The 23,456-nt window shown below is 41.0% G+C and overlaps 1 protein-coding gene across 20 annotated transcripts in view; it reads left to right on the top strand.

The window, feature by feature from the left end:
- SOX5 (SRY-box transcription factor 5) overlaps window positions 1–23,456 on the top strand; it is a 614,147-nt gene that overhangs the window by 322,182 nt on the left and 268,509 nt on the right. For 9 of the 20 annotated variants that reach the window (XM_088164921.1, XM_088164920.1, XM_088164919.1 and 6 more), the window contains exon 1: window positions 4,051–4,207. The exons of 8 other annotated variants lie outside the window; for them this stretch is intronic. In XM_088164921.1, coding sequence (XP_088021047.1) covers window positions 4,170–4,207 — 38 coding nt within the window. In that variant the 5' untranslated portion in view covers window positions 4,051–4,169. Of the gene's footprint in view, window positions 1–4,050; window positions 4,208–15,020; window positions 15,087–23,456 lie in introns of those variants that run through there. 3 more of the 20 variants (XM_088164922.1, XM_088164915.1, XM_014880143.2) reach the window with 2 other exon arrangements.

Genomic DNA, 23,456 nt, shown 5'->3' with positions numbered 1-23,456 from the left:
GGCACCAGAGCTTCCTATTACTAGTCAAAAGTTTCAGGACAAGATGAAATTTCTTATGTTAAAAACTGGACAGTTGCATGTTATGTACATTTTCTTCTTTCTCAGTGGTTATTTATTCTAATTTCTCAGTTTTTCCACTTTCGGATTTGCAGACTTTGTGACATGTCCTGGCAATTTCTAAAATTTCTAAAAAGCAAGTTAATATGAAATGATTTTAGAAGGGCTTCAAGATTCCCTCAAACCACATAACTTGCCATTTCTCCATCTTGCAATTGCAGCTGAACTTATTATGAGAAAATAATTTTATCAGAAAGTCTATACTTAACTGTCTGTATTCCAGTAATATATATATATAATCCATGTAATTCAGTATAGTACAAGGATACTGTAATACAATATTACTGCAACAGCAACAGTTGTTTATTTTCTCCTCTTTGTACACCACTCTCTTTCCCCCAGTCATCTGGGAGCGGGAGCTCAGTAGTTGCAGAAAACAGAAAATGAAGGTAATGGGGAAGAAGGTACCTGAGCACAAAATTTATTGGGGTAAGAGTAATTGTAAACTAGATTAAGTAAAAGAAGAGTTCATGTCAGAACCATTCGGAGGAGAGATCTCTATTTCCTTTCTTACTTCCATTTCCTCTCCCCTTCTGAGCTCTCCTTTTTGCTCAGTTATCTTAGTTTTCTCTCACACGCTTTTTTTTTTTTTTTTTTATCCTCTTATTATGGTTCTTTCTGCTTCTTCCCTTCTTCCTAGTTTGGCCCATGTCTTCTGTAATTCCTGATGCTGATGGTGGTTGCTTTGGTTTATAATCATGTTAGCTGAGAGCCAACAAACCAGGAGCCCCAGTGTGCTAGGAATAATACCAGCTTGAGGGGGGTATGTGATCATTGTCCTGAAAAACCTCAAATAGGAAATGATATGGGAAAGGGGAAAATACATGTGAACAGACAAAGGAAGGACATGGTAGAAGAAGGGCAGTTGTGCAGTGAAGCTGGGTTGGTAAAAGGATATGAGGTTAGAGCTGAATGGAGCTATGCAGTCAAAATATGGTATTCCTGTTCTACCCAAATGGTTGAGATTTATATTTCTTTTAATAAAAAGTGGTCTTAATTTTCTTCCAGATGTGGCTTCTGTGTAGCTTCACTCTGTAAACTACTCCCAAAGCCAAGTGTGAGGAAATAGGGGGAAGCAAAGCAAGAGCTGGGACAGAAGGAACAGCATTTATGGATGGGTAGTGGTGTATGAAGGGGAAAATGAAACACCAAGAAGGGGGGCCCGACAGAATGTGGATACAGAAATGAAGCATATTTAAAACAAAACAATGAAAGTAAAAAAATCTGTGGAGAAAAAAGCTCATATGTATATATATGTTTCAGCAGCATAAGGGCTGTTGTCGACTGAGAGGCATGTGGGGTCTTTGTTTTGCATCCTTTTGCTGGAGTTGACTGTGTCAACTTGGGCAAGTTACTAAGCCTGCCATCTCAGTTTCCTTATTTGAGGCCAAATTCTCTTACTAAGTAGCCTCCTACTCCACACAGAGATTTGCTGATTTGAATGGAGCCCCTGCAGAGTGAGATACTTTTCAATACAAATAAAGTTTTGGAATTGGCCCTAATTATATTTATTACCTGCAGAGGAGTAATGTGATACTTAACATGGTTTGAGACCCTCAGATGAAAGAGAAAATATATTGTTCTTTTTAATCATCTGCTGCCTTTTCAAAGTCTACTTCATGGCTGTCCTAAAAGGGATAGCTACTAAAAAACAAATGAAAAATCCTTGTACATATTAACAGGTTTGTCAAGCTCCCATGAACGGACCTCTGTGGAAAATATTATTTGCTGGGGGTTACCAAAGGAAGTTGGTTTAGCCTGCCCCACAGTGAGGAGCCATTAGATCTCCCTCATGCCAGAAGTTGACAGATTGTGTGCGGCTCGGCTCGGAGCGCCGTGGTGGTGGAAGGCAGGCTGGAGGCTGCCTCTGCAGATCCTCCTTTATGAACCATAACGACGGTGCCTTGGCAAAGTTGGCTGCGGCGTTTTGCTCCGTGGTTGGGTCGGGTGCTCCTCGGTGATGATGTGCAGAATTCGCGGGTGGGTTTGCTCCTCGTGATTAAAGCGAGCAGCCCAGACTTCCAGCTGATAATGCCTTTATACTAGCACTGGACTGACTGGCCTCTGCATGAGCCTGCTGGTTTCTAACATATGCACTGAGAGTGAAAAGCAGCAAATTAAACTGTGTAGCTGTTGGATATTGAAAATAATAAGCTTTTTTCTATTTGGCATTTTTCTTAAGCCAGTGGGCATGAAAATGTTGAAAGTTTTATGGATGCTCCGTGCAAATATGTGTATATATTTCAAAAATAAACTTGCTATCTCTGTGCCACTGGGAGGCAGGGATGAGAGGGGTGGCAATGGACCTAATCAAACTGTTGTGGGGTCAAAACCACGTGGGTTTTAAAGGCCCTTAATGTTGTCCAGCTGCACATTGAAGGGGAGGGGGAAGAGAGAAAAGAATTAGGGCGAGGGAACTGGAAAGAAGGGGGTATAGATACGTGGTCCTGTGTGGGTGTGTACGCACGTGTGTGCGAAAGAACAGGGAGCCCAATTTTTTTTCTCTTTTTTTTCTTTCCCCTCCCGCCCCTTACTGCGAGTTCAGTGCCAGGCCGGACACGGGCCGCGCAGACTATTGAGGCATTGTGCGCGCCGCTTCCAGAGTAGCCCCCGGCTAATCCCCGCGGCTCGGACGGGAATTTCCCCGCGGCATGCTCCCCGCCGGGGCGGGCTCGGGAGCAGCCCTTCCCGCCGGAGCAGAGAGGGATGCCGGTGTCCCCGGGGCGGGATGCGGGGGCTGCCGGCGCCTCCGTCCCCTCGTGTCCGAGGCCCGTTACCTGCTCGCCTTCCTCGCCTGCCAGATTTTTATCTGGATAATTGGAAGTGCGGCGGAGGCTGCGCTCCGCCAGCCAGCCGAGGGGCTCTGCAGCCGCGCGTCGTCCACCTTGTTACCAGGGGTTGTCTGGGCAGGGGAAATGAGAGGGAGCCACGGCCGAGGGACTTCTATTGCTCGCCCGGAGAGTGGGGAAAAAAAAGGGGAGGTGTGTGATTAAATAGAAAACGAGAAAAGCCCTAACAGATGAACGGAAAGTTTATTTTTGTTGTTGTTTGAACATCCGTGTGTGTGCGTTCATGTGCGCGCCCGCTGTTTTGGCATGTGGCTACCTTTTCCCTTGCATACAACAGGGCTGTTTGATGGAGTTTGGAGCTGAGGAAACTTTGGGTTTGTTGCCAGGACGGTTCGCAGCACTTTGTGGAAAGCAAGAGCTAACAGTGAGACCGACAGAGTGAGTGACAAGTTGTTTACAGGTTTCCTTGAAGGGGCCTCTGCTATATTTCAATCTGTCAAAGTTGCTTTTCTTCCCTCAGAACAATGCCTGATTGTTGTGCGGGGTAGTTTTGGGTTTTTTTGTTTTTTTTTTTTTCTTTTTTTTTTTCCCCTACCCAAAGAGAGAGAGAGAAAGAGGGAGAGAGAAAGCGAGAGACCGGGAAGGGTGGGGGGAAAGGAATGAAAATTCTTCGGAGCACAAATGCCTTTGGTAACATTTTTATGTATTTAATCTCTTCTCCCCTATTTCAACTCCGAGAGTTGATAACTGTTTCAATTTAATCAGTCTGCTCTTGTTTTATCTTCTTTCTCCACTGATCTTCCTCAGCGTATGGGATTTGCTCCTGGTTTGCCGGTTTAGGTGGATTGTCGGACTGCTTTTTGTTTTTTTCCCCTCCTCCTTCCCACCCCCGCCCCCCCCCCCCCCCCCCCTTTATCCCCTCCACGTTTTTTTAGGACATTGAAGGAGTTGACTTTTCCCGTTTGGCGGCGGCGGGCGAGCAGAATTAAAAGGAAAGGACAGGCCCCCGGAGGTCGCGCAGCGCGGCGGGGGGAGCTGCGCGATCATCCTGCTGCGAGCGCGCTGCCCCTTTAAGAGACTGGTCAAGGAGTCCTCGCTCAGAGCGAGCGAGCCGGGAGGGAGGGAGGGAGAGGGAGGGAGGGAGAGAGCGAGCGAGCGAGAGAGAAAATCAATCGGTTTAGAAGGTTTGGACTCACTTGACAGGTTCAGTTGGAGGCGACCATAGGTGGCTGCTGTGACAAAGGGAAATTGTGCTTTTCCAGCATGCTAACTGACCCTGATTTACCTCAGGAGTTTGAAAGGTGAGTCGAGTTGTTGGGGCGGGGGTGTGTGTATGTGTGTGGGGGTGTCTCTTCCCCTTTCTTTTTTTTTTTATTTTTTTTTTAAATTCTGTTTCGTGTTTTGTTTGTTACTGTATTTTTTTTTTTTTTTTTTTAATTTATCCGAGCACGCCTGTTGGCGCGCGTGTGCGCGGACGGGCAGCGGGCACACGGACGCGCGGGGACGGGCGCGCAACTCCGGCGCTCGGCGGCAGGAGGCCGGGAGTTGCTCCCTCCGCGCTCCCCCCGCGCTCCCTCGGCTTCTCCAGCGCCGTGTCAGTGACCGGGGTGGCGGGCGCCGCCGAGCCCCCGGCCCCGGGCGGTGCGCCCGCGGCGCGCAGCTTTGTTCCGGGGCCGCAGAGGCTGCCGTGCCCTCCTCCTGCACGCCCTCCCCTACCCCAGCCGGCCCGCCGAGCCACCTTCCTGGGCACAGCCTCCTCGCTCCTGCCCGGGGACTCCCCGGAAAGCGGTCAGAGGATGCCCGGTGGCGGCCAGGCGGGGGGTTCAACTTCCAACCTCAGGCTCCCGTCAAACTTGGGAAGGCGCTCTGCCGAGCACATGAGCTTTTGTTGATCTAGCAGGAGCTATTTTTTTTTAGGCAAGTTAACATCCCAGCCCTCCGTCAGGAGAACATCTTTCTGCCTGAGGAGAGAGGAAAAAAAAAAAAGCCAAACAGAAAAATAAAGGAAAAAAGTGAAACTTTTGTCTCCAAGTTTTGGCCGTCGCCTCTCTCGCAGAGTGTCAAGAGCGGGGTCTGGTTATGACGAGCGGGCTTCGGGTATGACGTAGATGTGCCCGTCTCCCCCTGCCCGAAACAGGAGCCTTCCCTGCTTGGAATTAAGTTTTTGCTGTCACTGGTGATGGCTTGTGACCTCCGAGAGTTTAGTCCTTATTTCATATGATCTGCTTCTCCTAAGATGTTTGGAAGCGTTTTCTCAGGCGGTTGTACATACGTCCATTGATGGTCCCGCATCCCTCCCCTCCGGCTTCTTTTTTAAAGGTTATTAATAGCCCCTTGTGCGGCTGCAGTAAACAATCCAAACTTTCATTTCTAAGCAGTAAATGAAAGAATGCCAGGATGCGCATTACTGAGGTTTTTCTCATCTTCGTGAAAGCTACCTCCTGTATAAACATTTGGTTGTATCTGACTATGCAATACAAGCTAGGTGCTAGACCAGCTGGTTAAAAATATGCTAAGTCAAGCTGTTCATCGTTCAAACCTACTGAATTTGATAGTAAAGGCATAGAAAAGAAGGCAAGATAAAAACATTTTAAGTGGGCTGAGGAACACGGATGCAAAGGAAGGACAGGAAAGAACACTTGAATTAAAAGATCGGAGAAAATTAAAATTTGGAAATGCAGAAAAGAACTATTTTAACACTTTCAATCCTTGTTCTAAAACTAGAAGGCTTCCTTACTAGAAAGTGAAATTGGCTTGGTTGCTCTCCTCCGAGGTTGTCTTTAATGCAATTAATTTTCCAGACTTGGAATACTTGGCATTTTCCTTTGGTTTGTTTAGCATTACAATAATAGAACAAAATTGGTTTTGTTCACGTGCACTGTATTAACTTAGTTCAACTACCTGAGGAAGCTGTTACTGTTTCTGATGTCAAATTTGATCTGGCATCATGATCATGTATTTGTCTTTTTCTTACAATCGATAGATTCAAGTATTTCATGTGCTTCACTAAGTTTATACATAGAAATTTATAAGCAAGCAGTTTTGATTATTCTTCGAACTTTGTGATGAACACGATAATTGTAAACTCTCTGAAGCAGAATGAAGTCCTTTCATTTTCCTGCTGGGGGACTTTTTTTTTTTAGCTGAAGTCTCTCTGCGTTATAAATATAGATATTTATATAAATTTTATATATAAACAAGTCATTTGGGGCAACCATCATCCTTAGAATGAGCTTCTCTACTCTGTTCTTTTTTTTTTTTTTTTTTTGCCCTTAGGCATACGTTTCATTTTCAGAGATCCCAGCTTTGCTCTTGTAAACATTCTAGTTAAATAATCAATACGCTGCTCTTCTTTTGCCATGCAGATAATAGCAAGCAGTAGAAATGGGAAGCAATAAAAATGAACCTCAGGACGTGCAATTTTTTAAAAAAAATTTTTCAAACAGTTTTCCCTCTGTAGTTGAAATTGGGGATACAGACCAGTGTCTTTGTTAATCATTACCATTTGTTTACATTGTGTGTGTTTGACTATAGTTGCACACACACATACACAGACCGAGACTGTCCATGTAGTACATGTGTGTTTGTCAGGGAACAGCCACGAGGACACGATTTCTCTTGCACAGAGATCCTCAGACCCACAAATGCCCGCGGAGTTGACGTGTGTGTTTATGCACGATGCACAGATCACTGGGTTTTAGATGTTTATGGCAGGTTCTTTTCTTGGCTTCTCAGACAACACAGTTCTTGGAGCACATTTCTGCAGTCGCTTGGGGTCCAGCTTGTCGTATCTGCATGTCCCACTTCAGTTCTGTTGCTATTATCTATTTCCCACTGTTCGTTTTTAAACTTGAATAGCAAATGACAAGGAGGTGAAGATTTGTCAGGCAAAGTTGTTTGCAGTTCAGGTATCAGAGCATCCGTGTGTCTCTCAGGAGGTTGTTCCTCTTTCCTCGTTGTCTTTCCTGTGAGGTTTCGGTGTATCTCAGTAAACTGCAAACACTTCAGAAACTTTCAGTCACCCCACCTGAAGGGAGCTGAATTCAGGGGATTTCTCTTCTGTGTCTGTGGCCATTAGCAGGGGGAATTTACGGTACACACTTAGAATGAAAATGATCCTCACTATCAGACAAATAAACACTCATTAATTCATTCAGCATCACTGGTAAATTGCAGTAGGTTTTGTGAATTAACATGTATAATTAATCACCGTGCCAAAATTGTGAGGATTTTCGTCCTTTCCTGAGAAGTTCCTTGGACGCCTTTATTTCTGTTTGTGGTTGTTCAGCTGCTTGATTGAGAGAAGCATCAGAATGCGTACGGTGAGGGGGATGATATTTGCAGCAACAGTGTAGAGAGATATTATAACTGCAATCAACTCCGTGTATTATACAGGGAAAGGGTAACTTCTGGGATGTGCTGGGTGAGTGCCTGTGGCACCCTGGCTCTAAAAGTCTTGAAAAGAATAAGTCTTTTGTTGTTTGATTTTTCTCTCTCTCTCTCTCTCTTTTTTTTTTTTTTTTTTTTTTTGAGTTGGGCCATTATACTTAAGTATAACTAACAAGTCTGGCCACAATAGAAAGAAAGTTTACTTCACTGAGGATAAGGTAGAGACAATGCAGCCTGAACCGTCGCGGACAGCTGGGAAATTTACAGAATGATAAAGACTCAGAAATGCCCAACATAAAGTTTTAATGTCTTAATAAAATCTGATTAATGAAAAATAGATAAAGTGACTGCTTAACAATATCCCTAGTGTATGGAATGTTCTTAAACCCAAATTAATTACTGCATATTTACATTTCTCTGTAGACTGAGAGAGAGGCTATGCTAGGCACCCAGACAGAATGACATCCTTTTTCTTTTTCATTATTTCCTTTAGTTTTTTTCATTTTTATTTTTAACATGCCAGTTGAAGGTAAAATGGTATGCAGTGCTTGCAGAAGAAGCACGGGTGGGTTAGTGCCTCCGTAGGAAAAAAAAGCAGAGCTAGAAAAGACAAAAGGCGTGGATGGGAGTAGTGGGGATGGGGACAGTAGAACAAGTTCAACATTTGCGGTCACCGATAGCGTGCTCTTGGAATGTTCTCTGTTCTAGTGAGTAGCTTGTAGAAAGGAAAGGCTCAGGGATGTAAAACAAGCCTCTGCTGGGAGGAAAAAAATATATATACTTAGTTGCTTTACTGCTGCACTGCACGAGTCATTTCAGACTCCCACTGAATTTATTTTGGGGTTGTACCAACACTGTCAAATGGAGAAGTCATTTTCTTAGAAGGAAACTTTGCGTATTCCTAAGTGCTTTTCTTAGCTAAAGTTACCCTAAAAGCTTTATTCTGCTGCATTTGCTGAGAATTTTGGAGAAAGAATAATACCTTTCTATTACTCGCCTTGCTCAGAATGATGTCCCACTCTCCTAAAATCTACCTGTAGAAGTAGATTCTTTCATTTAAAAGATTACAATTGACCTGAATAGCTTTTAACTTCGTTGAGACGTTTTGGGAAAAGGACTTCATTGCTGAAGTTTATAGTTCTAGGCATCTGGGATTTGAAGAATAAATAGAGTGTCAGTGTAAAGTTGCAGATACTAGTTTTTCGCAGTGACAAAAATTAACAGTTTTATTTCTCTGAGATAAGTCTGAAGGAATTAATGTGTTTGCAGACTATTCATTAACGTCCTGCATGCACTAATTTAATTTGTTGTGCTTATGCTAAGACGAAGTTGACTGTTACAGATTACAGATTTTAATGAACATTTCAATAATTTACCACTTGCTGAAATTGTGAACTAATCTTGGAAGGCAAAAGCCCAAATGAGAGAGCTGGTGAGTGACACACCAGCCTGCACAATTCAACTGTTGTATTCATTGCATTTGAATCAAATTGGGAGTTTGGCATTACTAATTCTGAGTGGCTGGCTCATCATATGCATTCAAGGAGTTAATTAAAACACACACAAACACATACACAGTCTCCCACCAAGCATCTTGCGGTGTTTATGTGCATAGTGTGTTTGATTGGTACCTTTACATAGGCAAGGAATTGTTTTTCCTTCTCTTTCTGTCCAGAGATCTTAAATATATAACTAGTTTACAAAATATTTACTACTTCTCAGGGAGCTTTAACGAGCATTTATGGCTTTATCATTTAGGAGGCACAGAGTATCTGGTTGAGTTACTTGAATGTGAAGCTCCCTGATATAGGATAGGAATATGTGTCTATGCAATGTGACATATCTGTAGGTGTTTAAAATACACTTTAAACAATATTTATACAGGAAAAAAAGTGTCTCCTCCCAAGGTACAGTTACAGTCTCTTCACATGCTTTTCATACTAGGCTTGAAATATAGGGTAACTTCATGTTTGTGTGAGATACCCGTGCCTTCACAACTGTTGCAAAAGTCAGTCTGACATCCTCTCGACTTTCCATTTTGTTTTATTTAATTAATTTCTTGATCAGACCTGGTTATAGCATAATTAACTCATAAGTGGAAGGGGAAAAATATTGTCATGTTTTACCTTTTCACACTGGAAATATTCAATGCCTGTGAATCCTGCTACTGTAGTCAAGAGAAAAGAAGTGCTCACAGCAATTAATCAATAGCTGTACTGCCTCTCTGATGATGGCAAGGAGTTTGCTTTTTAACAAGTAGCATCCTTAAAAGCAAAGAGTATTTCCCTCTTAAAGTTTCTATGGATTTTTATCAAACGTGGAAAATGTGTGAAGTCTCCTTCCTGCAAAAGGTAAAATTATGTTGTATATGAATATGTTAAAACCTACAAGGCTGCAAAGTAAGCAAATCCTCGTCACATTACTGAATTACCTAAACCAGAACTTCTGGAACTTTTGAAAGGGGCTGTTTTTCTCTGGAGCTTTGGGTGGCTCTGGCCAGCGGGTAAGGGCAGGCAGTTGTGGGGATTTATTGACGGCGTTTGTCCCGTTCCCATCCCCTCCCACAGCCCCGTTGTGGAAACACCACCACCATAAAGTTTTCAGCCAGGCCCTTGTCCCAGGTCTCCCACACCTTCCAGAGGGGCTGCCTTGCTCCAGGTGGCCTTGCCCAGGCTGGGCACCAGGGGTACCGTGGGGAGTCCAACGCCGTAGCCTCCGCCTGAGAGACACTGCTTGTCACCTCCACGCCGCGCCCTGCTATGCCAGCTGGGAAGCCAGGAGTCTCCAAAAGTTGTTCCTGAGCCCACATGTCCTTGTGACAGCGTGGAGTTCTGTGCGCAGTAGTTGTTGGGAGACAGCAAATCTAGGTTCTGGAAGAATTTTAGTGAGCAAGCGCTGCTTGCAGGGACCATGGGAGTCGAAAAGAATGTGAGAAGTGGATGGAAATTGTGAGGTGTACAGTAGTAATTCAGAGAAGCTGCCTGACATTTTTTAGGATATGTGCAAAATTTATTTATTTAATTGTTTTAAAGACATAAGAAGGAAACGTTGAACTCCGTTTGCTAGAATTATCAGATGTTAATATGAAGTTCAGGTGCTTCCCATGGTATTGGGTGAGCTGTTTGTTTTGAAAGAAATTGGCAAACATTTTCCAATGTCCTGGTTTTCCTCTGGCTTGGCACTTCTCTTCAACATGTCCTTTTGTCACCTCGTTTGAAGAAAAAAAATAATTCCAACATGATGATATTATTTTTGACTTGCGGAACTCAGAGGTAAAGTGAAAATGAGGAAAAGCTTGTGGCTCGCTTTGGAAGTTTGAAGTGGCATTGACCTTGTTTCCCTCAAAAGTATTGTGGGATTAATCAGGTAACATTTCTCAATTCTCAAATTGTATTTCTATTTTGCTATTTTTTAAATTTGTATTTAGTATTCCAAATTCCTTTTTCATACTTCTGTTTTTTTAAAGACCAAGTATTGAAATTCATTTTGGCATATGCTTTTTGAGATTTATAGTAATTGTATTTTGTTTTGCCATGTAGTCTGGTTTTGTGTTTTCTCAAGCTCATATAGACTGTCTTAAGATTTTTGGGTTTTGTTTTGGTTTTGTTTTTTTTTTCTAGGATGTGGGTGTCTGACTGCTATTTCACCTAAAAATTTTGCCTTAGTGCAAATTTTCTTTGTGATTGTATTATAGTCTTATTACTACTCATTTGTTTCTGTCATAGCATAATTCTGTTACATTTGGGGAAAAGATATAAGAGTGAATTGAAATTTAATTTTCTTGTGTGAATACTCAAAATTCTTTTTAGTGGTGAGGAACTTGTGGAAGAGTTATGTGCTATTTTTGTAGTTAAGAGCATTGTCTACATCTAGTGTTCTTCATGGACCTTTGTAGCTCTAAAGAAAAAAGCCCTAGGAATATAGTTCATGTAAAGAGAAACCCATAGAGTTTGTCATCTTGGTTTCATTGGTGCTGAGCTTAATTGTTTTAAAAATGTGGGAATGAAAAAACTGACCCAAGTTTCATGGATTCATCTCAAAGGTTTGGCATGGCCCAAGTTAATGTATCTGACAGTGAGCTGGACTTACTCACCATTGCCAGCTCAATAGATTACAGAAGACCAAAACTAAAGAAAATATTAATGGTTTGAAACAATTTTTAATGCTGTTTATTTTTTTTTAACCGTAGTTACATGACAATATTTCACCCAAAATTTTTTGCCATTTAAAACAGCAAGCCTTCCAAAATCTCAGGAGTGTGTGCACCCATCCGCACAGACCCGTTTGTGTTTGCCCTCTCTGGTTTGGAATGTGTCTGCTGGGGTGCGTTGAGAGAGGACACTTCAGTAGAGTGTGAGAAAGCTAAAATTCATCATAGTATGAAAGACCAAAGTGCATCTCTACACAGTATTTTTATAAATCTGGAACTATTCATTGATTCAAGAGAGAGAATGCTTATTGCAGGGCAAGAAGCATATGGTGTCCTCTCACCTTTAGGGGTGGCCTGCCTGAGTTAGGACCAGAGCACTTCAGTGGAGCTTTGTGCTGGGAGAGAGCTGTAGTTCTGAGAGCTGTATTAGACTGCAGAGAAGCCTTCTGTTTCCAGATTAATTCTCTTAGCATCCTCATTGCATTCACTTTGTAAAGCAAGACTGAAAACAATTTCTCCCAAGAATTAGTCAAGTTTCTGTTCATAGGTTTTTATCCCTAAATTTCAATACCATGGCCTCACCAGGGCAGAGACTTTTTTGAGTAGACATGAGATGTGTGGGAAGGTGATGGTTGGTAGGGCGGAGGGAAGGATGTTCTTACCCGTTTTGCATGTCTATTAACAAACTGGGTCATTTTGCTGTGTTGTATTTACATGACTTGTTCCTGGGCTGGTGTGAAATGTGAATCACCAAAACATGATGATTATTTAAAAAAAAAAAAAATAGACTAAATGAAACATAACTGAAATAGAACTCAAAGGCTAAATGGAATCAAGTGAAAACAGAACATGCAACATTATTCTTTTGGTACAGTTTCCTTCTGCAGTTGCTGAGTAAAGCCAAATAGCTTTTTTTTTTCCATGTGTGTTAAAAATATCTAGGCTTTTGAATTTGAATATAACAGGGACACGGAAAATACATTTCTCTCTTCAGGTTTAGGCTTTGATTTGTTTTTTGCTCCTGGGTTTTGGACACTGAAGTAGAAATTTATGGCGTGTTTTAAAGAAGGCTACTGGTTCTCATCTTTGTCAAAACCCCATAACATTGAGCCGATTCTGGTTTTACAACTGAGATTAGAATTTGGCAGAATTTCTCAGTGGAAGACTCTCCTCCTTTGCTTATGTTTTGTAAGTTCTGCTCACTTTTTCTGTTCTTGCCCAAAGTATGAAATGAATTGTGTGACTTGGGAATGCACATGAGGTGTTTGCATGAAATGCCAGGCAAAGTATAGGGAAAAGATTGTGCCACTCTCAAGTGCATCTCTTTTATAGATAATCTTCATATATATTAGTGTCATTGATTTAGCATGTTTTTGTAGAGTGCAACCATCCTGAATCAGGACCCCATTATGCTTGTCACTGTACAAACACAAAAAAGAAGGTTTCTTTCCATTCCACAGAGCAGCCTTTGTGCTTAGAGCTTAGAGTAATATAAATGTGTCTTTGTATGGGGAAAATTCAGAAACAGGGAGTAGGTAAGAGATCCCTAGCATGGTTCATGAATGAGATTTCAGTCCTGAGGCCATGCTTAACAATTTATAAATTGAGCAATATATGTGCATGGGTATTCTCTCTCTGTTTTTTTTTCCAGACGCATATATGTAGAAGTTGCTTTACTGTTAGAAGTACTGATATTATTAATAATAGATTCATGCTTCCTATAAAGTCTTTTGATTAGGAATTCAGAGCATTTGGTAAGCACTGATACACAAATCATGAAGATTTCAGTGCTTTTTAGACTGAGAAGCAAGATTAGCCTCAACCTATAGATGAGTAAACTGAGGAAAGCTGTCACAAAAGCTTTTGCATGTGAGGATTTAAAAAGTAGAGACACTGACACTTTTAACCTCGAGACACCCTCCTTTTCCTTCCTGAGATCCTAGGAACTGCGAATTACAGATTTGTCTCTGTCCAATTATAATTTCTAAAGGTCTCATTCTAGCAAAATGAACTATAGTATTCGCTTAAGTATGTAAAATAGGGACTATGGAGTATAATTAATAAAAAAAATAAAGAAATATTTGCAGCCACAGTTGTATCATTGAGGGCTGGGAGGGAATACTGTCTGTAGACCCTCCAGTTATCTGAGTGTGCTTCTAAACCAGCTCTACCTGGAGGCAAGTTTGGATAACTGGAGTCCAGCAGCAGTGCCCGCTGTGTTTAAGCAGCAATTTGGGAAACAGTGTGTGCTACAAACAGGTAAACCTTGGTCCTGGAGAACAGTTAACATCTAAAGCAATGTGTACCAGAGCTGTCATATGTTTAATAACATAAGGACAAGGCATGAGGTGAGTCCAGGAAAAAATTGTTCACATGGAGAGTATTAATGTGAGGAACAAACTCCACTGCAAGTGGCAGTATAGGCAGCCACAGTAAGCAAACCAACCAGCCAGCCAAAAAGTGAAAAAACCCACTGCAGAACACAAAATGCACTGTGATTCCTACCCAAACATTTGGCATCTGCTTTTTAAAAGAGATCCAAAATGAAGGAAATGATACAGGGTTATTAAAAGGGAGGAACTATTTTCTTATTCATGTTAAAAGTTCTCCTGATCTGTTTCAGTGGTTTTCTTGTTTCCAACTGCATGCTCAGTAAGAGTAGAGCTGAAATGCTGAGGTCTGCTGGTAGCTTTACATCTAGGCTGTATTGCATCCTTTACTACACACTGTTGAGAAAATGGGTATAAACTGAGGTAGTCCTGGTGGATTTCATCTCTGTTGCCTTTGAATATCACGACTAAGCTGTTAAGTTATTCTCTTTGATAAGCTTTTTAAGAGCGACATTACTTTCAAGATAATGGATTGTGATCAGGCCAGTTCCATAGTGTTTCAGTTGTAGTTTTTCAGCAGTGTGTTCACAAAGACCTATTTTGTGACAGGGCCAGTCAAGGCATCCTTTAAAAAAATACCCATTCATTCTGAGTGTTTGGACTCAGTAGCACTGGAGTTCAGTGTCAGGTCCTAAAAACGTAGGCCTAATTAATTACTGTCCTGCTCGACTCTGAAAAAGGCTGGTATTCTTCACCCCAGTGCACCACGATGGCATGAAATAGTGACTCATGAGGAGATCATTGAGCAGAATCCTGACTTTCCTTAATCTGCAGCAAACTTCCATGGTTTGCAATGTCACCAGCGTTTCTGAAGCATCAGGAGGGATTTCTGCAGGCTTCAGCAAATCTGGGGAGTTCGAGAGTTCTGTGTTGCTGTGCTTTGATGACAGGTTAACTGTCTTTCTCTCCTAAACATGTATGCCTGGCAGATTAGAATGATCTGAATGTCCATGATGAAAATGTACCTGAATTATGCCAGAGCTAACATCTGGACCTTAGCAGACTTGGCACTGCACAGAAAATCAATCTTTGTTTTGAAATGGTGTGTTTCCTAAGGTACTAATTCCCAGTTGTGGCCACCAAGGCCTATAGAGAGACCGCTGCACAAAAATGCCTTATTCCAAATATACATTTGTTTGATAACCCCAGTTTTCAAAAGTGTGACCTCTGTTAATTTGTCACCAGGCAAATTATTGTCACCTGTTCACTGATTCCATGAGAAGCCCAGGCAGACAGCAGAGCCCCATGCTGGTAAGCATTTCTGGTTTTGCTGTTTGTGGTAATAAGCAACCCACTTAGAAATTGACCGAGGTACCTGCCACTGAGGTGAGGTGTGTGAGTTGTCCAGTGTACCAGGAAGAGGTTCATCTTGTCTGGAGCTGATTCCTCTATAGCAGCTGAGCCTATCTTATATTTACTTTTTAATAAGCTAAATGGTTATCAGATAATGGTTGTCTTTCTCTTAAAATTACCTACAGAATTTCCTGCTTGATGTTTTAGAAAGACGAAAACAGGATGAATGGAGTTTCTACTGTTGTATTTGGGTAGAATTTGATGTGGAAGCCTGTGTTTTTCAAAGCTGCTATAAACACTCAGAGTGTAACAGAGCATTATTTTAAAAAGGAGATAAAGAAAATAGCTTTTTACATATATGTGCAGTCTATTGAAAGGCCATCCAAAGCATTGATACCAATTTAAGATGATCTTTTGCCTTGGTTATACATCTGGGAGGTATTAGCTGAACATTTTGTGGAGAGCTGTGAATACCTTAGTTGCCAGTTGTCTAAAGTGCAGCTAATGATTGCTTCAGTGCCAGTGTTTTGATGGCTAGAACCTAGGCCTGAATATGAATACAAAGAACCCTGTCTAAAAAAAATGCATGTGCGCACACACTTTTTATACAAAACAGATTTCAACCATCTGCTTGGCACTTAGCTTTGCAACTATAGGCTCTGATATGAAAGGGAACACTGTCCAGATTATGAAGGGTATCACTTTCACTGGCACCTTAGAAAAATCCCAGTGTTTCAGAAAGCTTGTTTGTCCAGTGGTTTTCTTCAGTGGAATAATGAAAATAACACCCTTAGCCAAAATTTTGTGTCTTTCATAGTTTCTCTGATGGCAGCATCTCCCTTACCCTTGCAAAAGATATTTTGTAGTGAGGAAAAGTTTCTGTTCCGCACCTCAGCATTTCCAAGTGTATCAGAGGAGCTTAGATGAGTGGCCCTTGGAACTGACACCCCAGATGGTTTATGACACAAAGCACTGTTTGCTTAGGAATACGTTGTATAGCAGAGTCTGTTGCCCAAGCACTGCAGAGCGTGTCAAATCAGCATGGAAGTTAATGGACCAAAAGCTCTTCTGAATTTAACACTTTCCCATTTGATCGGAATTTACAGCTTTAGATCAGGACCACAGTCTTCCTTTAGTGGTGCAGTGGTGGAAAGTAAAGTTGATAACATAAATTACAGGAATATAATACAATCATTTTGATCCAATTCATCTGTTTAAAGGCTGAGAATGAATGAGACTGACTAAAATTCTATTTATGAAACATATAGCTATATAAAATAAATTTTGAAAGTTAGGAGATTTGGGTATGTGGGAATTTGGTACTCTGGCCAGTTCATGTTTTACCCTAAAGTTAAGCAGAGAAAAATCCACCGTCTGAGGAAAATAAATAATATGTAGAGCTTTCACTCTTTGTTAGCAATTGTCCTTAAATACGCAGGACAAAGCAGTTTCTTCTTTCCTTTTCTTCTTTGAAAGTCCTTCTTTGAAACGACTTGATAGTATTTTCCCTTAGGTGCATGTTTGGAAAAAGATGGTAAAAATGCAACCTCCTGTGTGTAACAAAGCCTCTGTGTTTGGCCATCCATTTAGTGCCGTGTCACATTAGTCCTGCATTGTTAACACCTTTGGACAGGGCTAAAGGTTCCATGCTGCTGTGTCTAGAGAGCTGCTTATGTCAGTTCATAATGTGTCTGGATGCTTTCCTCAGTAAATGTACTTCTGATTTATAAGTAGGGCTGGGTTGGCCTCCAAAATGACAGGAGGGTGAATAAAAGGACTGATTGATATTTACATTCTCATTTTATAAAAATTTCATTTTCTGTATGTTATGTGGTCTCAAGAAAGTGCTGCTTTAAACTATTACATTTTATTAGCCTGAGTCTGGTTTTTTGTCAAGAAGATCCGTGATGTTGAAAGACAGATAAAGTTGGATTTCTATGGATAAAATGATTATAATATTGGAAACTAAAAAGCTTCTGCGTAGTTTTAGTTGAATCATGATGTGTGGACAGCAAAAATCTGAGTCTTTAAAAAAATGTGTGTGAAATAAGCCTTAACAGTATTAATGTTTTCAGTCCCGGCAAGAAAATGGACTTGCAGGCCTCTATATTGTACCCATCCTTTCTCTTCCTCAGCTGTTTCCCTTTCACGTTCTCCCCATATTCAGTCAGACCTGCTTTCTACATTTTTATGAAGAGTTCTGTTATTCTCCCCAGTAGGGATTAAAACAATAAACCTGTTAAGTTTAAGGAAATTCTGAGGATCTCTAAATGATGATCCGGATGGAAAGAAAGCCAGTTCTCTGACTGTGGTGTCACCATGCCTCCCTATAGCAACTCTCCTGGAGCTACTTAACCATCTATTAATGAAGCAGTTCTTCATGTTGCATGTCATAAAATGGGTCTCTTCAGGAGTGGGAAATAGCAGCCTATCTGCCGTTGAGCATTAATGATTGCACAAGAATAAGCTCCTGTATTCAGGGATGGGGAGAAGGAACTCTGTAAAAAAACAGTTTTGAGTGAATTCATAATGAGACCTTTGCTTTTCAGCCTTCGTGTTCTTTGAAATTTTAGAGGGGAAAGGTTTCTTGACCAATGTCAACAATTCGGTAATTTTCATTGCTTCCCCTCCTCCCTTTAGGTAATACAGTCGTATTTATTGTCAGTTTATTTTTTGTAGATTCCTCCAGTCCTCTGTGGTTGGGAGGGAATTCTGGAGTGACTGCATGGCAAGGTAAATTAGAGATGGCAGTTGGTGGTGTGGGAGGAAGGGTTGGGAAAAGGAGGAGGCAGAGGGTAGGAGAATGCAGCTACAGTTTTTAAACAACCTTCCAATTGTCCCCCTTTTTATTAAAATGGCAGCTTTTTAAGTCAGACCCCTGAAATATTTAATTTGATTTACACTGTTAAGGCTAAGTTTCCCCTGTGCTCTAAATATGAGATGAGCAAATATCTTGCCCTCTCCCTTCTTTTTATTTCTTCATTTTTTAGTTTATTCTTTCTTTTGTTTCCACCACTAAGATTCTAGTTGTCTCTTTCTGGTCTCTTTGTGTTGATTTTAAAGAAACTGCCACATTCCATCACCCTTCCCAGTAAGTTTAGCCATCCGACCTATAGAAAGCTTGAGATGGAGAGAGGATGGTTTCAGAGGAGGATGTTCTTGGTGTGTCTGTGATTTTCAGCGAGTTTGGTGTTACCATCAGCTTACAGTTGCATCTGCATTAAAACTGTGTGCGAACGACCAGGTCTAATGGTTGGACTTCGACTCTCTCTGTGGCCTGTCTTTTCATAATCCCAAATAAAAGTGAGCTTTTCAATATGCTGGTGCCAAATGGCAGTGGAGTATCAGCCTGCCAGTGTCTTTGACTATGTAGCTCCAGCATATGAGGGAAAGCAAGGTCAGGCACATGTCAGAGCAGGATTTTGGAAATCTCTTGGAGCATTAAATGCTACTTGTGCCTTCCAGGAAGCCCTAGATAGATACAGATTTGAAAGTCTCAAGAAAAAAGTTGTCTCCTACCTTTCAAAGGCTATATAATGTAGCAATGGGGAAAAAAGACACAGGGACCTCTTTCTTTGAAGATCATTTATTGCAACAAACCAAGCCTTTTTATGTTCCAAACTTAACCCAAAACAAGCACACATTGGCTGCCTGCCACTGTGGTGTCGTTGTTCACACATCCTTTTCATCCAGTCAGCTTTTTGATCACCTGGTGTCCACACGTGTCCCCAACCAATCACTGCCCCATGCACGAGGTGACCAGACGCCAGCCATGCAGCCCGTTCTCTGGTTATGTGACCTGTTCCGTACCTCACTGCTAGCTGAACCTTTCCCAGAGTGCTTTCTGTTGCTCGCCAGAAGTGAACAGGATTTCTTGTCTCCCACAACATAACATCTGCACTTTCAAAGATTCTGATGTTATATTTACCACTGAAAGCACGAGGAAGGAATGAGCGTATGTGTAGGAAGAGTACATGATTTTCGTAAAGAAATAAAAAACTGTTTGGGAAAGCATTGCTTGTGAGCCAGCAAGTGCAAAGCACTTCGGAGTCCATTTAGAATTATGGGACACTTTTAGGTGTTTCTTATTGTTTGGCTCATGCATCCAGTCTCTTTGGAAATATACCACTTCCATGGGTATTTTGGGAAAAAATGAGAGCTTGCTTTTCACTCTCTGTATTTTTATCTGTACGAAACATCAAAGTGAGCGCCTGAAATAAATTATTTGCCATTTTTAAACCTGATATCAGGTAGAGTTCAATAAAGCAAGACAAGTGCGTTGTAACTGAGAACTGTTATGCAGATTAATTTTTTCCTTTGAGATGAAAACAACCCAGGTGAATATGAAGCTCTGTGTAGCACCAAGGGTGCTTGTATTGTGTTTTTTAAAAACACTTAGGGAGAGTAACAGGTAAACGTTTAATTGCACCAGGCACCAGGTGCCTGTATCTGTCCAGTTTTCAGCTGTCATGGACAGTTTCAGAAAAGAGAACAAGGACTGAGTAAGTCCAGAGAGCAGTGTTTGCTTCCACCTCCAAAGCTTTTATTACTGGCTCTCGGCAGCTCTGGGTAGTGGGAACATCCCGGGAAATTTGTTCTTCCTCTCCCTTTGCAATATCGTGGTGTGAATAAACAGAGGCTGTGCTTGTCACTTGGGCTCCTTGCACAAACCTCACATTCATGTGCAGTCGTGAGGCTCTGTCCAGCTCCCACTGAAAACAATTGTGAGGCTCTCATTGACTTCGCTTGGGTGTTGGATTGGGCCCATTAGACGGGAAGAAAATAAAGTGGAAGTGTTGTTAATGACGCCTATTGATGCTTTTCCTGGCACAAAGTACTGCAGATAATTGTTTCTAGATGAAATGCAGTTGCATCTAAGTATTACATTTATTAGCTTTTCAAAGGAGGGATAAACAAAGTGGACATATGGGGTATTTGAAGTGTGATTGTGTGAGACTAAGATAAGTTCAGGAGAATAGCTTAAGTCGCAGGATGTGTGTGATGCCCTTTGTGTACAAGATGTGGGATTGTGGAATTTATTTTGCACTCACTGGTTCTCACTGAGAAGGAATCCAGAATACAAATATATAGTCATATTTAGAATATATGAGGAGTGCAACCTAACTGCTGTAGACTTCAAGACCTGTTAATCAGGCCTGATAGTGATGTGATCTCTGGAAATACTTCAGCTAAGTAGGTTTAATCCTTATTAACAGTAAGTTGCTTGAAACCATTTTGGGTAAAGTCTGGGAAGGAATATAGTAGATTGAACACATAAATAAAGGCCTGCCCTGTTAGGCTTTGAGTGACTTTGATTCCTTTGAAGTTCTGTAGATTTTGGACTTGCTAAATCATCAGGCCATGAGCAAAAGAATTTTTACCTCATCTTCAAATTTTTCTGCTGCAGTTTTCAGTGTCATTTACACATTAAAGTGGGGCACTACTTACGTTTCTGGTGTAATTTAGGTGTTTCCCCTGCCCTCACTATGGCTTGGTTAAGACATGTGAGACTAGAAGATTAAACAGTCTGGTTTTCTTAAACCTTATTCTGGAGTGTTCAGGTTAAATGATGTATGCAGTTTCTCCAGGTTCTGGAATGTTGACTTCAGTGTGATTTAGCTGTGGATGACTGTGATCCAGAGCCTCTTAGTAACACAGAGATAGGAGAGGGCAGTGCTTGTTTCAGTGCTTTCTTCTCATCCATCGTGGGGGTGGAGGGAAGGAATGAAGTGGCAGGGCTTTTGTTGCTACTGTTTTTTGGAAATGTGTTCAAAGAACTATTTTGGAAGATGACGGTGAGGTTGTTCCTACTATTTGCACTGCATTGCCAAAACATTGTGCTCTTGTATGAGGTAATAGATGTGGTTTGTGGCGATATTATGAAAACATTGGTTTGTTATGATGATTGCAGAAAAATCCCAACTACATGGTAACGTATTTGTAATATTTTATTGAAGTGAAACATGGAAAATACAGCATAGCTTGGAGTCCCCTTGGAATGATTTCATGTTTGGGGAATGAAGAAGCAATTGTGAAACACTGAAGTGGGTGTACATGACATCAGTTAAAGAATAGATTTTGGGCCATTTAAGTATAGTTTAGATTTTTTGTTATTGTTTGTGTTTCTCTTGGTGTGGCATTGTTCAGGTTTTTTTAGTATCCATATTATGTGTTAATTCAGTTGGTAGCAGGATGCACTTTTACAGGGCTAATAAGCCAAATTAGAATGCATATTTTTATTTTGTCCTATGAAATATAGGCAATATTACGTAAAAGATAACTGCTGCTGTTTTAGAGTAAGGAGTGGGACATGGTTAACACCTAGCAGGATTTAGAGTGTAGTCACTGAAGGATGTCCAAGTAGATAGATAGAGGCAAGAGGACCACAGATTCATTCCTCTCAACATCAACATCTTGAGGTAAGGCACTCAGAAAAGTAAACAGAAAGAGATTCAGGCTGTTGCTTCACACACTCCAACTGGACAGGCTGAACCCCTGGGTTTCCCAGCTATGCTGACTGAGAAGTTTGAAATTTTGTTTGTTTTTGTTTTTTGGGGGTTTTTTTTGTTTGTTTTTTGTTTTTTTGTTTTTTTGGGATTTTTTTGTTGTTGTTTCCTCTTTGTGTACACAACCTTGTTTTGTTTCTTGCTTGGTTTTAGGCAGTGGACATTACTAAGTCTGAAATCTTGGACCTTTTATGGATTTCTTTTTGTTTTTTTTAGTTTTACTAGCAGTATTCAATTAAAGCAATGCATTATGGCCAGGGCGCTTGAGCATCCTAGATGTATAAAATTACTTGTTATCCTACCTTGAAAATTTTATGTGCCTGCTAGGTGTGTGAGTATATCAGTTCTAAAACTCCACTTCATCTGCATTTGGGGTCTTCCATGGTGTTCAGATAATCAAGTCACTTCCATCTTCCTTTTTTGTGTGACTTTTTTCATCTTTTTTTATTGTACATTGAAAAAACATGAACATATTTATCATTCAGAGAGCTAAAACTTCTACAATATTTTATTACTGCCTCTTGGTAATGGCATATCTCCTATAAAGCAGAGCAAGTTCTACAGCAGTGATGTAATGAATGACCACAGTCAGTGACTGTGATGTGCAATTGATTTCTGTTTTTTTAAAATATACCCTTAATAATTAGTCATTTGGCTGAACTACCCTATTCTTCTGTATATGGGTTGTGTACACAAAGAGGCATGATACATATTATTACTCATATAGCTGTGTCAATAATGATACAAGCTATATAGATCTGAAAAACGGACTAGAATAAATAATGGCAGAGAACTGAAATAAAATATTTTCCTTTAGGTAAATTGTGACACTTTTTGCTGTGTTAAAAAGACAAAATTTCAGAACAATTGTATAAAAAAAATTCTCTAAATATGTTATAATCAAGCTGGTAGGGTACTTTCTCTGGGTGCCTCCTTTATCACTTTACATAGTGGTTTGACCAAATGTGCTGCATTACATTTGTTCTGTGAAGAAAGTGATATTTGGGTTCATCTTCTGTTTGTACAGGAATGTCGTTTTATAATGTCATGGATAATACTGGACTAGCAAAGCAGAACACTTAGACTGACAAGGTGTGGATTTATAAAAACTCACCACAGATCAATCAAAAGGGAGATATTAGTAACTTATTTTCTTGATGTTGTGAAGCTCGAAATTAAATGCCCAGAGTTTCTGTTGGAATCAGTGGCAGCTGGAATGCTGAGATCTTTGCAGAGTTAGGTATCCTTCTCCCATGCTTCAGAAGGTACTAAAGTCAAAAAGAGCTTTTAACTCTTTGAGGTCATTTGGCCTCACTGTCACAGAATGGTTTGCGTCAGAAGGGACCTAAAAGATCATCTCGTTCCAACTCCACTATGAAAGACAAGGATGCCACCCACTAGATCTGGTTGCTCAGGGCTGCATCCAACCTGGCCTTGAACTATGTAAGGCTTGTCCTTGGAACATCCATGGTTTTGCTGGGGAGTGAAAAGGGAGCAGAAGAAGGAATTGACACTGCAGGGAAGCGGGGATGGGACTGCTTCCATGGGTGAACTTGGATGAGAGACACAGCTACCTGCTTTCTGTCAAACCTCTTGAATTTTAAATGGAAGGTGACATGATACTGGGCCCTTGGCTCTTGTTCTTGGATTATTTTTAATTCTTCTTGGTTTTTTAAAGTCGTGGCAGTGGGTCATTCAGAATTGCTTCATTTTGCTCTGTAACCAGGGTGAAAGGGAAGGTTTGGTTGGCAATTTATAGGCTGGGGAGTGTGCTGCTGAAAGTATATAGGGGTAAAAAAAAAGGAGAAAAGGAAAACAAAGA

Source organism: Sturnus vulgaris, chromosome 5 (assembly GCF_052056855.1).
Source record: "Sturnus vulgaris isolate bStuVul1 chromosome 5, bStuVul1.hap1, whole genome shotgun sequence".
NCBI classification, from domain to species: domain Eukaryota; kingdom Metazoa; phylum Chordata; class Aves; order Passeriformes; family Sturnidae; genus Sturnus; species Sturnus vulgaris.
The sequence above is the reverse complement of the archived record's forward strand: the minus strand, read 5'-3'. Positions and strand labels throughout refer to the sequence as shown.